At 38.6% G+C, this 18,177-nt stretch overlaps 1 protein-coding gene across 1 annotated transcript in view; it reads right to left on the bottom strand.

Annotated features, from left to right (window-relative positions):
- Nucleotides 1-3,776: 3,776 nt before the first annotated feature.
- Nucleotides 3,777-18,177, bottom strand: part of TG (thyroglobulin) — a 164,741-nt gene continuing 150,340 nt past the window's right edge. The window contains exons 46-48 of the mRNA XM_068396990.1: nucleotides 9,900-10,040; nucleotides 8,935-9,125; nucleotides 3,777-4,047 (exon numbers count right to left, since the gene is read on the bottom strand). Coding sequence (XP_068253091.1) covers nucleotides 3,932-4,047; nucleotides 8,935-9,125; nucleotides 9,900-10,040 — 448 coding nt within the window. The 3' untranslated portion in view covers nucleotides 3,777-3,931. The remainder of the gene's footprint in view (nucleotides 4,048-8,934; nucleotides 9,126-9,899; nucleotides 10,041-18,177) is intronic.

Here is an 18,177-nt window from a genome sequence, read left to right as displayed (position 1 = left end):
TATGTGTTACTTTGGTGTGAGACAGTACATTTATGTTAATAATGGTCATGAAAAGTGCTAGCTGCCCCTGAAAACTGGCCAACTATTCACATGAAACAAAAATAATAGGCAAATTGGTTTTGGTCTGTCTTGCTAAAAATCTCGATCTTCACCAGGGAAGCTAAGCAAAAAGCTAAATTCATCCTTCACAAGTCAATGAACTGCTGCCAATTGCAATGGTGATTTTTCGGCATGGATATCCACTCATTATGAAAGGGCCGAGACTACTAAATGAGCACTGACCATTGCACAGATGTTGGGTGGGGTTTCCAAAGCATCTGAATTCCCTACAGGTTAGTGGGATCTGACTTACAGAATTCCTTAGTCAGCTTTGAAAAACAGCTGTAATGTTTAAAAATATCCAGTCCCATCTGACTTTGTTATAGTGGCCTATGAGATACTATTTGTTTCGTTGACTTTTGCTCACTAGCTTCTCTATAGAGTGATTGCATAGGAAGAAGCCAAGATAAACTACTGAGACATTGCCTCTCGTACCATGATAGCCGAATACGTATAGAATAACAACAGTAAGGAAAAGGAAGTCTCCTTAAAACAACAAAATAACAGCTTTTGTAATGAATCTGTGCTGTGAAACGTGGCATTTTCCACACCCAATCATACAGCCAGCCTCCTAAAGAGTGAGTAAATTTGGCAGGAATCCTGATGCAAAACTGTCTTAATTCTCCTTGACGGCACATCAGCTCTCAGCTGAAGTTTGCTGAGTTTTATTCACTGCTGGAATCAAAGGGTCTTTCTTGGGCAGCTGGAAAACTGGTAGAGGGAGCTAATATCATTGTGACCAAAGGCCACGCAAGAGGATTCACATCTGCAGGGGCAGGAACTAGTGACCTCTCAGTTTTGGGCCAGATCAACGTCATGGAAATAGAAAAAGTTGAAAGAACTATCACACTTCCTATTAACCAAATTCTCTCACCACCTGAAATTTATATACAATCCCTGCTAGACGGGTGTCTATGTTTCAAAGACCAAATGAGAACCAGGTGGAGGATCTTTGGCTTTGTGATCATGTTTATTTTTTTAGCTTCATGTAGGGAGGAGCAACAGTCCATAAATCTATAATTACTACTATATAAGCCACTGCTATATACTGTAGCTGGAGCAAGTTAGAGAGAGTATGTGCCTTTCATATAATATAGAGCATTGACTGTGATGATGCTATGGTGAAAGACTAAGTCATTAAATTCAGCCAAGAGAATTATATGATGTGGGTCCCTGCAACAGCAGGAAAACAACTGTGATGTTCCAGCTGTATGTATCAAGTACTTATGAAAATAATTAATGTTCCAGCATTGCCATTTAGTCAGTTGTTTTCTTTCCAGCTCTGCCTGGTAAAATATTTCTAATACTCTACATTTTCTTCTGTTGTCTAATATCTTCTGTGCAAAAGAATCACACAAAGCTGTAGGTTAGGTATTCAAGCCTTAAAATGCAACATAACTCAGCTCCATATACAGAACGGTTCTGCTGGCCTGTTTTTCAAAAAGTTCAGATTAAATAACTTAATTGGCATTAATCTGCTTTGTCTGTGTGTGTGTTCATAAGGAAGTTTCAAAGGATGCTTCACTTTTAATAAATTATAGCTATTTCCAGTAGGAGGGAGGAAAGCATGGCTCTAGTCAGTGTGCTTCTGTGCATTGTTTCACTACCAGATCACTGAAGTCTTTGGTATTTCAGCTTAAAGCACAATGACCTAAATAGTCTGAGAATGTATTTTTCTTACTAGGAATTACATGTGGGAGCAGACTTGGCCTCTCAGCATCACTAAGGCTAAAGTCTCCTGACCTCTCTGTCAGTCAGCCCACACATAGGCTTTTCTAATTAAGTCTCCCTATTGGATTTGATTGGGCTATTTCGAACAAACAGTGTGGTTCCCCATAAGTAAAGTCAGGAAGGTGACCAATTTACAGCCAAAGCCCATTTAATGTCAGTATTCCACAGGGATTTGCCTGGTGTTCTAGAGAATTTTATTTTTTGGAAAAATACGGTGCAGAAACAAAGAATATTACCTGGGAGAAGATGTCTCAGTGTCAGGAATGAAAGACAGGAGGACTAGTATAGAGAGCAAAGTGACCTAAAATACTTTTAGATGAGTTATAATGTATTTGTTTGAAGGATGAAGAACTTTTCACGTTTGCTGAAAATTTTTTTGTATATACACACACACACACAGATATATATAATAATAAAGATTCACAGAACTATTAAGGTCAAGCTAAAGAGGATCAGGATGCTGCCATTGTGGAAATTAGGTAACAGAGCTAGAGAAGCTCACATTTCTTTAACCAAACTCACTGTTAAATGAATATGAACTACTGTAGCTCAGCTTTGGGTCTTCCCAGGGCTGGAGATAAGCGCGTGACTGTCTGCCTATGTGGACACATGTAAAACCATACCTGTTATTAAAATAAGAGTTTTTGGCAGGGCGCATTAAGTTTTAAATAGAGTATATTAGACATTGATTTCCAGGAGCAGTCTCAAAAGAGGAAAAAGTAAACCCACTCTTGGCCAAGGAATTACAGCTGCTGCAAAGAAAGCATCCTCTGTTGAGCTGTATGATTAAGAGCTGGTCCTTTCAAAAAGTTCTTAAATCTTTTCTTTTTTTTCATTAGCAGTTAGCTAGCATAGGTAAAGATAATGATAGAAAACACAGTTTGATTTCTCCATCTTTACTTCTTTATATTTAAGCGGTTAACAAGCTGCTTGATTCCTCTGTTCTTTTTATTGTTTATTGAACAGGATGTAAGTATAAGAACTATGAGTGTTACACAGTTTTTCCTCTAGCTAGGTAAAATCTTAGGAAACCTGGATACATGGCAGACAGCTCAGGCACTCGCAAAGGTTCCAGGCAGCAAACAAAACCTTACGCGTTGTTTTACTAAACCGTTTCAACACTGTACAAGGAATTTGTGTCTTACTGAAATCAATAGAAATTTTGCTATTAGTTTCAGGGCAGCCTTGATTTTACTTTTTGTTCTCAAGTATCATGAACATGTGTGTGATATACTGTCAATTGATAATTATCTGTTGCCAAATGATCCCAGCAATGAATTAACAACCTAACCCAAACTCCCTTCAGCGCCATTAGAGATACCCTATGATGCACTTTTCCTTACGCTTCCAAGACTATTGTGTATCTCGCCTTCTCCTTCTCACCTCCTATCTTACAAAAGATAAGTGTTCCAAGGACAGCATATTCTAAGCTTTAATTAACATATGCTTTGTATTACCTCTGTTGTGTATTGTGCTTTACCTATATGGTCTTATACATATTTTCACAGGTGACGATGAGCTGAATATAGCATGTGCATGTGCCTGACTTCATGTGAACACACTCAATGCACATTCGTGATTCCCTTCTTACATTATTCTTCCTGTATCCAACCCCTTCCCATTTTGAAACTTTTTAATTTTCTCCAGAATGCCAAACCAGGCTCCCACTCCTATCAGCAGCTTGTGATAGGATGGGTAATAAAGAAGAACAAGTCACATATGACATCGAGCAAATTTGAGCCTCATCAACTGAAGGACTTTTCAGAGTTTCAATGTACATTCTTTCCTGGCTGGTGGCACTACAATGTGTGGGCATTTGGGTAGCTGCAAGAAATAAAGGCCAAGTACTTTTGATTTGGTTTTGCAGTTTTTATTGATACTTCATTTTTCAAATTAGAGTTTCCTTTGACATAAAATAATAGCTGTAGGGCTTATTTTGTGCCATATTCAACAATTCTATTGAAAAACTACTTTCTTGAAAGGTCTACTTTACTTGTTCAGAAAGTTAGCTTAAGGACGCAACTTGTTCATCTGGTGTGACACAGTGGCGTGGATGTACATGCAGTTGTGTCACAAACCGATCCAATAGCAGTGTGACTTTCTATCTGCTGTAAGCCACCTCTTCTCCCAGTGGCTGGCTCTCCTGGGAGGTAAGTCCTTCACTGGGAGCTTCACTAGGGCTGTTTTCAGCAGACTGCTCACCATTACTGGCACTTCCTGAAAAGACAATATAATTAAGGTTAAAATAAATGTCAGATCTTTGATGCTGCAAGCTAGAAAGGTATACACTTTGTCAATGACACTAAAGAGCCTTTTTATGCAGCTAGAAATGTTCAGCAAGCTATTTTTCTCAGTTGCAGTCCTTTCGCAAAATGCTTTAGGGCAATGGCAGATTACCTAACAGTAATTAAGTATCATGCTTCCAGCATGCTTTAAATAACTGCCACCGGATTGCGTAATAGTTTGCACTCCACTTGTGCAAGACTTGTTCTCTTTTTTATATTATCTCCTGATACTTACCTACCAGGCAGGAAGCGTGGGGAACATTATTTTTTTGTCTGTCTGGAATACATAAAGCCCCAAGCACCCACCTGCAACAGATCTCTTCTTCCTTATTCTTTACCTTCTATGATTTTAGTCTTCTACCCTATTTCAGTAGTGCAATTGCCTCAACACCAAACTGTGCCAAGAAAGTGTGGTGATGATGTTTATTTAATGTATCCTAGCCAGAGCGCTCTCATTGCTGTACAGATGTCCCTCATACTAAAGGAATCTGTTTTCTAGCGGCTATTTCCAAAAAGAAGGTGTGAATAGAATGGGTAAAAGATGAATGCTAACCACAACATTCCTGATTCGGTCTCGATTCGAGTCTGAACTATGAACACTGTTGCTTTATTTGGACTCTTGTGTGGCTACACATGTTGTCTCAGAGCTAATGGAGAAGGCTTCAACTTTGCTAGCTATTGAATTTTCTACAGGTGGGGTCCAGTCTGGCTAACTTGGACATGTAAAGTATGCCTAAATATCTAAATTTAGCATGAGTTAGGCAGACAAGATTTCACTTTGGAGACACTAAAGATATCTCCCCAGTTGTAACACTGCTTACAGAGGCACTTATTTTAGGAGGACTGGTTCTGTTTAGATACCAATTAGATGAATAAGAGATGTAGACTGGATCCAAGTCTACCTGCTTGGGATGCAGTGAGAGGCTGCTTATAAAGGGACTCACTGTTAGGCAGCAGAGTCTACCACACTATGCAAAGGAAATTTTAGCGTTCAGACGTACTGTCTGAATATGCATAAACATTCTGGAGCTCCTGTTTTTAACTGAATTTCAAGTTGTTAACACATTCCTTGGAAAAAGCCATCCACAGCTTTTTTCCACAATGGCCACTCTTCTTGTTTCTTGTTTTGATGTTTCCCATGGAAACCATCATGATTCAGAATATAAAGCATGTCTTTGAAATGCAACCATGGGAAGTCCATTTACTAAATCCAAACCTTTTCAAGCACCATCACTTTCATAATTCCCCAGGTAAACAGCCCCCCAAAATGCCAACTTTACAAACTGGTTTCAAACAAAACTTCAACAGATTTATAGATCATCTGCAATGAAACAGATTCAAACTTTCCTGCATAATTTGTAAAGGCACTGCCAGTAAATATAATGAAGAATCATTGCATTTATGACATGACTTCTGTTAAATTATCTTCAATTACGACATACATTTCAATTATATGCCAGCAACAAATGATACTTTCCACCATTAAATATTGCAGTCTGATCACAAAATGAAACACCTACTTCAATTTGAACAACACTTTTACTAAATGGAAAGAAAATTACAGGTAACAGTTAAGCTGGATATATACACAACAGCTTCTAGATCCAGCAGTGAATAACTGAAAAGACATATAACTTCATCTGTACAAGAGATTCTAAATATGAGAGGCTTTATTCCAGAAACTGCGATTTATGAGTTTAGGAGTAACTCAGTTTTCTGAATATCTGAGACCAAGGGTCTAAGATATTGAGCTTTGAGCCTTTAGTTATCCCTAATTTTACATTTCTAAGTCAAGACATTTCACATGGCAGTAAACAAAGGATCAAGAGAAAATTTTGAAAAGCCAGTTGCAGCTAGATTTTGTGATGACTGGTTTGTCCAGTTCTTCTCCATTTCACTGAAATATGTTGATCTTTTTTGCTTATAGATCACAGATGACATACGAATCTGGAAAGATATTGATTTGAAGGAAGGGGTGAGGGGGACAAAACAGGATTCATCACAGCTGGTTGAGATTGCATCAGAATAGACCCTCTACAGCTTTGCACTTGGTCATGAAATCTGGATTGTTTCATTAGCAATGCCTCTTGCTGCCATACTTGTAAACCCCATCTACTTGGCATGAGGCCACAAATTGCAACCCACAACAACTGAGACTCAGTAGTCAGAATGAGCAGTGTATCATACAATACAAAAAGATTTATAATTATTGAAAGGCAGGAAACTGCTCTTTTTTCCACTAAGTATGTGTTAGATGAGATCTCACAGTAGCTGACTGACAAATATTCCCCCTCAGGATGGAGTGCAAGGTACATAATCCAAAAATTTTTTGCAGCATTGTTCTCTCAAATCTAGCATCCAACATGATGCCAGGATCCCATACGACAGCCTGGCAGTACTCCAGGGACAGACTCTGGAGCAGTTAGGTAACAACAGAGGTGCAGTCCTTCAGCTCTGAAGGGAGGTACAGCAAGCTACCTCTGGTGAAAGGAGACACAACAACCAAGCAACAACATGATGTTTAGGGACTTAAAAAAAAAAAATAGATTATTTCAGTTCTCTTGACTGAACACATTCTACAGTCTTACTTGTCCACTCCTGCAGAATGTAATTTTCGGGAGCTATGCAAGTGATGAACTTGTACTGATGGACTGACACTGCTGTGGCATGAATTTCAGTACAATATCGTCTCAAAAAGAAATTGAGGGTGTTCAGCCATCAGCATCTGAAATTCATACAGTCCTTCTAGCTGAACTGATGAAAAACCTTTTTTTTTCACAAGGAAGTGGGTTCAGATTGTTATCAAGAAACCCACAGCACGAGTCTCTGTAAGTTATCGTCCCGTGCTGAGGTCTGTAGCAAAAATGGGTTTGATGTGATGCCTATTTAATTAGAAGTCATACGAGAAGTTTCAGTATTCCAGGGTGTGATAAGATTAAAGATGACTATCAAAGCAAGGTGACAAGCCAACATTGCTATGAGATGGAATTTAGTAGAAATCAACTATGTAGCTGCATTACCACTGTGCCGAGGCCAAGCAAATACTGCCTTGAAGAGCAGGCAGGGTATATTCACTTCTGCTTGCAGAATAATGTGTTGACATGTTCTTTTTAAACCTTCTTAACAATCTATACTCCGTAACTCTTACACTGTGTAGCTTGTTTTCAACAATTTGACTCATCTTTGTGAACTCTTTCAGTGTGTTTTTCTCTCCTTCTCTCAATTTTTATGTTTAATATTCAAGTGTTTAGTTTTGGCCACTGATGAGGGCAGAATATTGAGCTAGGCAGATCATTGGACTGACACATACATGAATGTTGTTGTGTTCTTATGCCAGTTTGGATGGTTTTAAACCTTCTCCATTTAAAAAACAATCTGCCCTGGTAGATATTTTCCCACCTTTTAGGGGGATTTTCTGTAAGTGCTGGGAATAGCCTCTGTCCGTGGTGCTTGGTCAACAGTCATTCTGACGGAGCTGTGACTTCAACTCAGTCTGGCATTACACAGCCGTAATGCTGCAAGATAAAAGTCCTGAAAGATCTAGAAGCTACACCCAGGACTGTTTAAACATCAGCATCAAGCTTTGCAAATTAGGAATATCTCAACCAACAGAAAGCCATCAGAGAGATCAAAATATCCCCTCTGAGCATGAAAGACATTGAGGGTACCAGGAAATTGACGAAAAGGCCTACAGAAAAATCTTAAGTCCACTTTTGAAGAAAGTCCATGATTAGTGATTCAGGCTGTCTCTTGAACAAGAGCATTGATGCATTGTGTTTGTATCAGAACCACCGACTTGATGGTTCTGAGACATTATAGTTTTGTGTCACTCAATCAGCTTCAGTCTATTTGAGGTGGTCTGTCAGGCATAGATAGCCTGCGTAGCTTGGTATCTTGGAAAGTACATTTTGTTCCCAGAAGTGCAACTGCCCCCCAAGGCAGAAAGGGCCTGGACTGTGTTCACTGTGAAGATGAGTCCTTAGGACATAAAAAACACTTGTAAGCTTGCAGGCCTCCGAGAATAATTCAAAATATCTCTGCCTGCCAAAAAAAGGATGGTTTTGTTTGCTTTTCTTGAGGCTATCCAAATTTATTTACAAGATACACGGACATGAAGGGGAGTTTATTTACCAGAATAAATTGAGTGTTTAGGACAAAGCAGAAGATTGAAACCTCACCAGAGCTGGTCTTACTGTCCTAAGCAGTAAGCAAAAATTGAAGGAATCTCATAGCTGCATGGAAATTTATGGAGACAAAGTAGAAATACAAGTGGCATGACCAGCACAGCTATAAAAAAAACAAAGCAACTTATTTAGTGTGAAGTCAAAGCACGCAGAATCCATAACGAGATATATATAAAGCCTCAGTTACAACTCTACAGTGGTTAGAAGTTATTATGCTCCTCCTAAGTCATATGAATCTCAACATTCTCATGTTAGCTGCTTCCAGTAGAAAAAAGAGGCCCGCATATCTAGTCTTCCACTTTAGCCAAAGTCTATATTATGACTGCAAATAGAAAACAAACTATTAGAAGATATAGCTTCATCATATCTTCTAACAATCATCACTGCAGGAAGATTTCTCTAGCTCTAACTCCAGGACAATAAAACTTTATTACACACTATCTGCTATAAAATAAATTTGTTTAGTGTTGCATCCTTTCAGTCTCAAGAGAGTCTTAACTATATACCCTGGACAATGCAAGACGTTTAATCTATGAAAAGTATTTTTCCACACTGACATAACAGGGCTACACTCAGAGAAAAACATTAAGCAGAAAATTTAGGTTTAATTTAATGACAAGAAACACTCTGCTCACCTGTGGATGCTTTCAGTCTTCCGATATAATCAGACCAAAAGGAACAGTCTGCTTTTTTCAATCCTTTAAGAGTTGGCAAGGAAACAGTGAACAACTTGTAGTTATCGCCATCATCATTTGACAGGTACATAGGCCAGGGAGGCGTCAACCCTGACATTCTTCTCGAGAAACTATGAGGGTAGTTTGGATTTCTAAGGGAACAGGAGAAATGATCATTAGAAAACAACGACATGAACAGTAAAATGCAGAAGGAGATTGCGTAGGTCAAGGAAATGTGTATCCAGTCCCTCTGACCAGCCGGGTTCAAATTCAGTCCAGACTGGTGAACCATTCACAGTGTCTCACCTCACAGTAACTTGTTAGTCTGGTTCACTTCCTAAGGAACAGGTACACAGAACCTGTATAGACACAGGCTTATGAACATCCTCAACAGCCCTTAGTCCCAAAGCAACCCAAGGTACTCTAAAAAGCATGTAAAGTCACAGTTCCCACACTAGCTTTCCAGAGATACTCCTCATTCTAGAGCATGGCCACAGCACAGTAAAGCTGAGGGTTATTCACAGAGTAATTGGTAAAGGGTCCACTGTGTCTTCATGTACTTTCCCCTTTCTTCTGGGAATAAAGGAACTCTTAGCCAAGACATTTCAAAATTGGGGTCCTAGAACTAAACTTTGTAAACCACACCAAGGCCTTTGCAGCCCTCATATATTTAAGTAGAATTTGCAGCTGCTCCATGGAGATAAAATTCCTATTACTTCTAGCTCAGTGTCATACTACAAATCTTTGGTATCTGCTTGACAACTTGGCCATGACTTTCCAATAGTGTTGACCAAAGCCTCCTCTGTAGGATTACAAATTGCTAGAGGAAATGGAGACTACTTGAGTGAGGGCAGGGTCTGGACAACATTCCCGCTACTCCTCACCCCCTCCACAATCATAGCAATTCTTAAATGTCACATACTTACCCAGAGTTTACAAAATTGGAGATATACTGCATAATTTGCAAGGAAAGGCTCTTTTCTTCCAGAGTAAATTGTTCTTCATACTTCGGGTGGAATGGCAGTCCAAATGCATACTGAACATCCAGCAAAAGCTCCTGACCTGAACTAAAAAAATATTTATATAAGGATAATTAAAACCATCATGTATTTATTTGAGGGAGAAAGGGAGCTAATGTAATTCAGAGAATAAAGCAAAGTTTTAAATAATTAATGACCATTAATTAGAATGTGGTGAGCTGTGGAGCTTCTTCAAATCAGAACATAAAATAAGAGCAAGCAATAACAAGGAGAATTGACCATTAAGTTCATGTAGGGTCTTTAACATTTGTTATAAGAGGAAATTGTGGAAGACAGCAGGGCACATTTTCTAAATTAACTGGGCATATAAGAGAAAGTGATAGAGGGAGAAAGCCACTTGGCTGTTCCTTAAATGTCTCTTAAGTTTTGTACAGATTTTCACTAAAATTAAATTCAGAAAGTGGAAGCAAGTGGTTGACATGGAATCTGGCAGCCATGATGGAAGGTTAATTATGGTTTATTTCACAGACTTGGAATAAAATCCTGGCCCTTCTTAACAGCAATTGGAGTTTTTCCATTTACTTCATTGGGGCCAGGACTCTGCCCCAAATCTTTGGATAAGGGAAGATGTAATAGGAGATGTTTATGAAGATTTCTCTTAGACCTAGTTTTAATCTTATTTCTCTGCTGGCTGGGTGGTTTTGGTTCATACAGTCTGTTCTCCCCAAGTTTTATACGGCAGTCAAGTCAAAACATCTTGAGATAATCACCTAGATCAGATTTAAGAACGAATAACTGTTGTTTAGTTCCATGTAATAATTAACACACATAATACAGAATATTTCAACAATTCAGAGACAACAACACTTGTAGGACCCAGTAGCAAAGGTTACACAGCTCAAGATCTTCAAGTCCCGCAGAAAAACAGTGGCCAACTTCTACTAATAAAATCATAACTAAACTATGCCCAACACATAGCTTTGAACCACAGCTCAGAAGGAGGCATTTCTGGTATGGTCCAATTGCATTTTCTGTATCCCACATTTAGACAAATGTCTTATTGACTTGGTTAAATGCTGCATGAAGGCAGACAGCATTAGGGGACCTGGGAGAAGGCACAGATGTCTGTGAGGCAGGAATAAACAAATCCCAGATCCACTCAGCAAGATTTCATCTTCAGTGGCTGCAGAGGTTCTTGTCAAAAGATGGCACAACTGAAACTATTTTATCTTTGGATACGAAATGCAGCAGCATTGATATGACCCTGATACTGCCTCTAATGGAACAAGGCTTGTAGTTCAAACCATTACAGGCAGGTGGACTGAAAGCAAGATGACTCCTTTACATTTTATGAGTGGTGGCACCAAAGCCTCTGTTTTGAAAAACAAACATACAACCCTCTAAATGAAATACATCTTTGGTTGTACTTTCCTTAGTCTTATCGTAATACCTCAGTAATACTTTGCATCTGGAAAGTGAATTATTCACAGATTATTCACCAAAAAAATGTAGAACTGAAACAAGATTAAAGCATATTTTTCCTCCCCAAATGTTTACAGAAGGATTAAGTGAGATCATAGTTCAATAATTTTACTTTAAAAATAATTTGCTTGGCCCAGTATATTACAGCAATGTTTAGTGTCAGTATTGCAGCAAAGGTCCTATATACTTAAAAGAGCTATTTTCTTTTCAATGAAGAGTCACTGTTGAATAGAATAGAGGACATGAAATTAGTTGAGATGCAATGAAGGGACAAATGTACCCATTTAGGGAATGCATAGCAGAGGTGAACTCAGCTCTAAATCTAAAATGAGTGAGCTGGGACTGAGGGTTTCCCCCCAAATGAGACTCTCTTCTCAGCCCTCATGTTTCCAGAGGTGAAAACTGTTAAGGTCACAGCCGAGACTATAATTCAGCAAACTCCTAAACAGAGACCTTATTAGGATTGAAATTATTTGTACAACTGTAATGGGTTTGATACAGAGACATCAAAAGTGGTACAAAACTCTACAATTTCATGGGCTGCTTTCAATATTTCTGGTTGATGGTACCACACCCTGGCCAGTGAGTGTCAACAGTAAGAGGATGAGAAAGAAAAAAATAAGGTTAAGAGGGGAAAGAGGCACATATATAGATGCACAGAACAGCAGTAAAGACAACTGTAAAACATCTAGATGAGAGTTAAATGGAAAATATCAGGGGAACATTTCTGTCTCCTCCCTCAAACACTGATCATCATCCATTACTGCCAGAGGGGAGTGAAAAATGGCCAGAAATATCCAAACAAGGATTTTGGAGTCTTGTAGGATCTCTGAGCATACTCAAGGTAGCACCAGGTAGTGACACCGTTTTCAGTGGAAGAAAAGTGGAGTGAGAGAAAGAGAGGAGTGACAGATAAGCATGTATAGCTTTGCTGTTGTACACTGCGAGCTCTGCAGGGAGGTTTTTATTTCCTGAGCTGCTCCAGACTGCACTCCTGAAACCCCAGGGTGCCATATAGGTGGCTCGACAGTATCAACTCTAAATGGGGAAATGCAGAGCCCAGCAACTGGTGGACTTCAAAGGACAGTTTGATAAAAGGAAGGACTGCAGAAACAATGGTAAAAGGGATTTTTTAAAGTGTTTTTAAGGAAGACAAACTAATAGCAGCTAACTTCTCCTACAGAAGGCCCCTTTCAAGGTACAGATTTGTTATTTTAATAACAGCAGTGAATGTAGTTACGTGTAAGGATGAAATCTCGGCTTTGGTGACTTCATGGGACTAGTACTTAATGCAAAAGTATCGTTTCAGATCTTCTGTGTATACCTTTTCTTTTTAAGATGTCAACATTTTTAGAAACAGATTCACAGCTCTTCTTATGTGACCCTATGACAGACTGGTAAATTGAGCCATGGGGAAGCTAGAAGCCAGACCCTACAATTTTATTCACAGTAAAGTGAGCTTCCCTTGGAGAATTATTACTTCACTTCAGAAGGAGGCACTACTGGAGTTCAGTTATCCAGTTTACAGAAAAACAGGTATTAAAATCAGAAACTTGATGACAATCATAGCCAACAATTTAACAGCAGGCCCTGAAATATCACTTGCTGGGAATTTTCATTATATAGTGCCAACCCATTTAATCGGGAAGGTATTGGTTCTGAGAAAATTTTCCTTAAGCCTGAGATGGAGTTTCCATTTAAATGTTGCCAAGTAAGAAAGAGAGAAAGGGACTTCTTAGCCATCAGATACTCCGCTGCTTTTGCTATAGAACTGTGGCTACTTTCGCATATGAAGAACAGCTTCACCAGGGAAAAGTAAAAGATGAGAAGGTCAGAATTTGGAACCAAAATACCCAGGTTATGGTTGATTTGGTTCAAATTCTTGTTCCAAATCAAACAGAGCATAGATGTAAATCCAGATTCCCAACAGTTGAAGTGAATATCATAACCATAAGCTTTTGGAACAGTAAAAAAACTAAAACACAACAGAAAAAAAAAAATCCACAGAAAGTTTCAAAAAAATTGTTTGCAAAGTGGAATTGTCATTAATGGCTATCCATAATCATGGCAGTCAGAGCAGAAGAATAGGATCTGGCAGACCACCATGCTATTCTACATTAGACTGAATGTGTAACTTACAGCTGGGGCTGCAGAGACCTCACACTGTGATCCATTGTAAATTAGGACATACATCTCATTTTGAACTTTGTCCTCGTTCTAGAGCTGGCTAATTATTTCATACTGGAAACTCATCTGGATGATTAATGACTGACTATGGCCTAACACTTCTCTTTTTTTTTTTCTTTCATTTAAAAATAGTCCTTACTCTCCTAATGTAACAATTTCAACTAATCTCAAAGACTTTGAAGTAACAGCTTCTATTCTTAGTTGGTTTAATGCAGTTTTTAGTTCTTTTTTGAAACTCCACACACAGATAGAAGCCAACGTAAATTAACTGAAAATTCAAATGACATCCCATACAATACCAAAATACTAAACTTCCCACTGCTATCCAATCATTTACATTTTAAAATAACAAGATAAACATAAATCTAGCTAGAGTTCAGACAGAGTTACCGGTAAATTACTCAGGATAAAAAAGCAAGTTGAAGAAGAATGAGTTTGTCATTAGTGAACATACCAGAGGTATATTTATTTATCAATCTTTTTAGCCGCATTGACCAGTAATGATAGATATTTTAGTCCTCATAAAGCACAGACAACTATTAACAGAATATTTTTCTAATATGTATGGTCTAGAACAAGAACCTAATGTGTGGCCATGAGTTTCCTTCTCCTTTTGTGCTTCAAAATTTTTTACTGATAACTAGACAAGAGAACTGCACAAATGGAAATTAAACCTGATGAAGAACCTGGCATCACATCTTAAATGATATGCGGAAGGAACTTAATTGATATTTTCACACCAAAATTCATTCTATCTTCATTCATACAAACAATTTTAGCCAATTTTCTTCATACGCCTTTTTATGCAATTTTATATACCCAACCTACTGTCCATTTTATGACACAAGCACCCTCTTTTTCACAAGGGATACTGTTTTGGCAATCTGGATATTTGGTTGCTTTTTTCAATGAATGATAAGTTTGGAACAAATACAGTCTAGCAGCTATATTTCTCAAGCCCCAGCCTGAAAAGCCCTGAACCTCAAATGATCTTCAGTCTCCTCCAGCTTTGACTAGAGATGTTGGCCAAAATTTTCTTTACTCTGTGTGATATGAAGCCAGGCTACATAGCTCAGTAAGCTAGGCCTAGCAAAAACCTAAGTAAATAACTTCAGAGGCTTAAGTTCCCACACCCATCACACTGGGGACAGTAGCATCATTAGTCATAAATGGTCTACTGGGCAACCTCTCCCTTCTTCAACGCCTGCTTAAACCTTTTGGTTGAGCTAGAGCATTGCAACCAGCCTCTTCAGGAGATGAAACAGAGAGATCTGTTCATTTTGTTTCAGCTACAATGATTGTCTGAAAAATGTAAAACAAATAGTGTACTCAAACTAATGTTAGTCACTAAACTTAGCAGATATTGATGATCTGCGACAGACTTGTGAGATAAGAAAACCATTAATCCTTTAAATGTAAACTTTTATGAGCATAACTATTCATTCTAACAATTCTGTGAAAGGGTCCATGTTAGAGATAGGATCATGGTTTTGAGTTCCTAGCCTCATATTCAAGACCCTGTTCATTATCTCATTGGCAAAGACAGGCCTATCACTAGAAACTAGAAAAACAAAACAAAATGCCTATCCATTGTCACTTGGCTTTGGTGAGAAAGGGTCATTTACACGCTGATTGGATTGAACAGCTAGTTGAAATCCAGACTCATATAGTTGGTGATAAATCTCCTGCTGATTTGAGATGAGATAGGTTTTCATAACAAACATGCCCCTGGAGAAGAGGCTATGATTTATATATAAAATGACACTACCTGCATGATCTCGTGGCCCCGTTCTGTGTTTATCTTCAATAAATGGTCATAAAATTAATTTTTGCAAGAAGTATTGGAAATACTAAATGTGGTTGTTTGCACACATCTACCTTCTCTTCATATTAATATCAGCAGATTTACAGAGTGGGATCAAGTATCCTAAGCTGTTAACAGGCACCATCTCATCCATGTTGTGGGAGACAAGCAGCCTATCAGCACTGCACTTTGCCTGGACTGAAATGTTCATTTCGATGATAAGCGAAAATAATTTAAAAAAATATATATATAACCACACATCTTAGAAAAAGAAATGGTATGTGGTTGCAGGGAGAAAAAAATAATCAAAGGATAGCTGGATATTTATAGAAATTTAATGAGGCAATGTAAGGCCTGGTGTGACCTCTGCAGTTCTAGGGATGCATTTGGCTCATTGTGTCTCCTCACATTACAAAGTCCTGCCAAACAAATGGGGGAAAGTATGTGAAAAACAGATGAACATTTTTCTTTCTTTCTTCTTTTCAGGAAAATCAGGACATATGGAAAAAGCTTAACTCCTAATGGGATTACTGCCAAGTTTATCCACCTTTGTACCAAAAAAGCCCTATAGATACACGTGACTTGCAAAAGTATCCTGGAGTTTGCTGTGTCTTTTCCACTTAGATTAGTCCCATTACACACAATGTTCTACTTCGCATTATAGCCGTGCCAATTGAAGAAAATAAAACTGAAGTAGCAGATAATAAATTCAAGAACCTGAAAACTTACATTAATTGAAAAAAAAAAAATCAGAGATCTTAATGCAGGAAGAAAGCACCTCTATAATCTTGTCAGAACTCCTAAATAATACAGATTACAGAATTTTGTCAGGGAATTACTGTATTAAAAACCTAGCAATAGGCATGTTGACACTTGAGTGCATCTTTGGGGGACAGAAATTCGTGCATTTGTTCAGTATGCCTACTCCTGAGCTGAATGAATGGATGAATTTCCTTAGCAAGGTGATGTGCCCATCCAAAGACCCCAGAGGACCAAGGAAGGTCTCTTGCTAGTTATATGGACTTTGTGCTTATCTTCTAGATTACATTTCATGGGAACAGCCTGTCCCAGTGCAGCACATGCAGTTCCAAAAATTGCTTTGTACTTTTCTGCGTCTTTTAGCTGGATTTTGGTCAACTTAAAGCTGATTTCTGCTTTTTCTGAGCTTGGTACTTTGCCTTTGCATATTTATGGCTAATTTCCAAGATCTGAAAAAACCTACTGAATGATAAACGCCCCTAAACCACTCTGTGGGAAGAAAAAACAAATTGTCTAGACCTCAAGTCTTTAGCAACACAGAAACTGTCTAAAGACTTGAGAATGGCGTGATGTGGTTGAATCAGTGGGAGAGTGTTTTCATAACTGCAGCTGGCATAACACAACAGATAAGGCCAGAGGGATGAGAGGCAATTCCAATAAGAAGAGCAAACCAGCAATTTTTAGGAGATGAGAGTACAAGCTGTTGCAGCAAGTGTACGTAGCTACCTAAGGCAATTGTGGTACCTGCTCAGCTATGGAAACAACGTGCATCTTATTGTTCTTGTTACCACCTCTGCGGTGCCTTGCCTGCCCTCTGTGTTTAGATGAGTTTCTTTGAAGCCCAGAGACATAACTTTCTGTCTGCATCCACAGCACCCAGTTTACACTGTGGCCCCCAAACCTATGAGGTATTTGTACTCATGGACTAACAGATGCAGTCAGGAGGAGAGCCTCAAGTGGACAACAAGTGGTGGACAGATTAAAGGACAGGGATATGACTGTTATAAAATGAAAAGAGTAGAAAAATCTCCTTTAATTAAAGGGATATTAAAACCACACAGAATTAGCACAGCATATATAATAAATAGAAAACAAAAATGTTTCGCATAGTTGAATGTGGTTATACACAAATGTCTTTTTTTTTTAATCAGTCAGGTGTTCTCGCCTTTGGTTACAGGAATCATAAAAAGTATCACCGAAATCCAGCCAACTATGTGAGCATTGGCATGAAGCAGCCTTTTAACAACCCACACCAACGTACACAAGAGGAGTGCATAGTCAGGAGGTAAAGACAGCCCGAACTAAAATGACTCAAGACAGACAGCAGCTCATTAATCTTGAATGAATCTGTCCAGTGCACACCAGTTAACAAAAGGTTTTGTGACAATTATTATTGTAATGTTAATGACTATAAGAATAGACCCTCATTAACTCTCAATTTAAACACCTTCAGTGACAATAATGATGCTTTGCCATCCTGCTGCAGCTGATGATCTGGCCTCCTCAGTGAGTAGAGCACTGATTTTTATCCACCATCTTTAAGGCAGCACATCTGGCACTACAGTGTGGCTTGGAAACTATGCTGGTGTGGCAAGCAGTGCTACTTCATACAATATGCAAAAATCACCCAGAAACCTCTTGAAGGGTTAACGAGGTAAATCTTTGTCTAGTTAATAATACTATCCTTGTCAAAACATACTTCTCCTATCACATATTTCTTTACTGTAACTAAAGCTACGCTCCAGCCCTCCCCGCTAATCCTAGGCAATGCTGAGCAGTCACATTCCTCCTGCATTGTTTAGAATAAATGTTTACTCCAAGGCCTAAGTGTTCTCAAAAAGAGAGTGAGAAAATGGCATCTGGGTTATGTATATATTTTTACCACAGATCATTAATGCGGGAGTTGGCTATGCATCCCACTCCTTATTCAAATAGGAACTGAAGACTGAAGCAGACATGGTGTTACTCCAAGCTGGGGAGAATGCCACCACG

This window comes from Nyctibius grandis, chromosome 3 (assembly GCF_013368605.1).
Source record: "Nyctibius grandis isolate bNycGra1 chromosome 3, bNycGra1.pri, whole genome shotgun sequence".
Taxonomy (NCBI): domain Eukaryota; kingdom Metazoa; phylum Chordata; class Aves; order Nyctibiiformes; family Nyctibiidae; genus Nyctibius; species Nyctibius grandis.
This window is presented reverse-complemented; position numbering and strand designations above follow the sequence as displayed.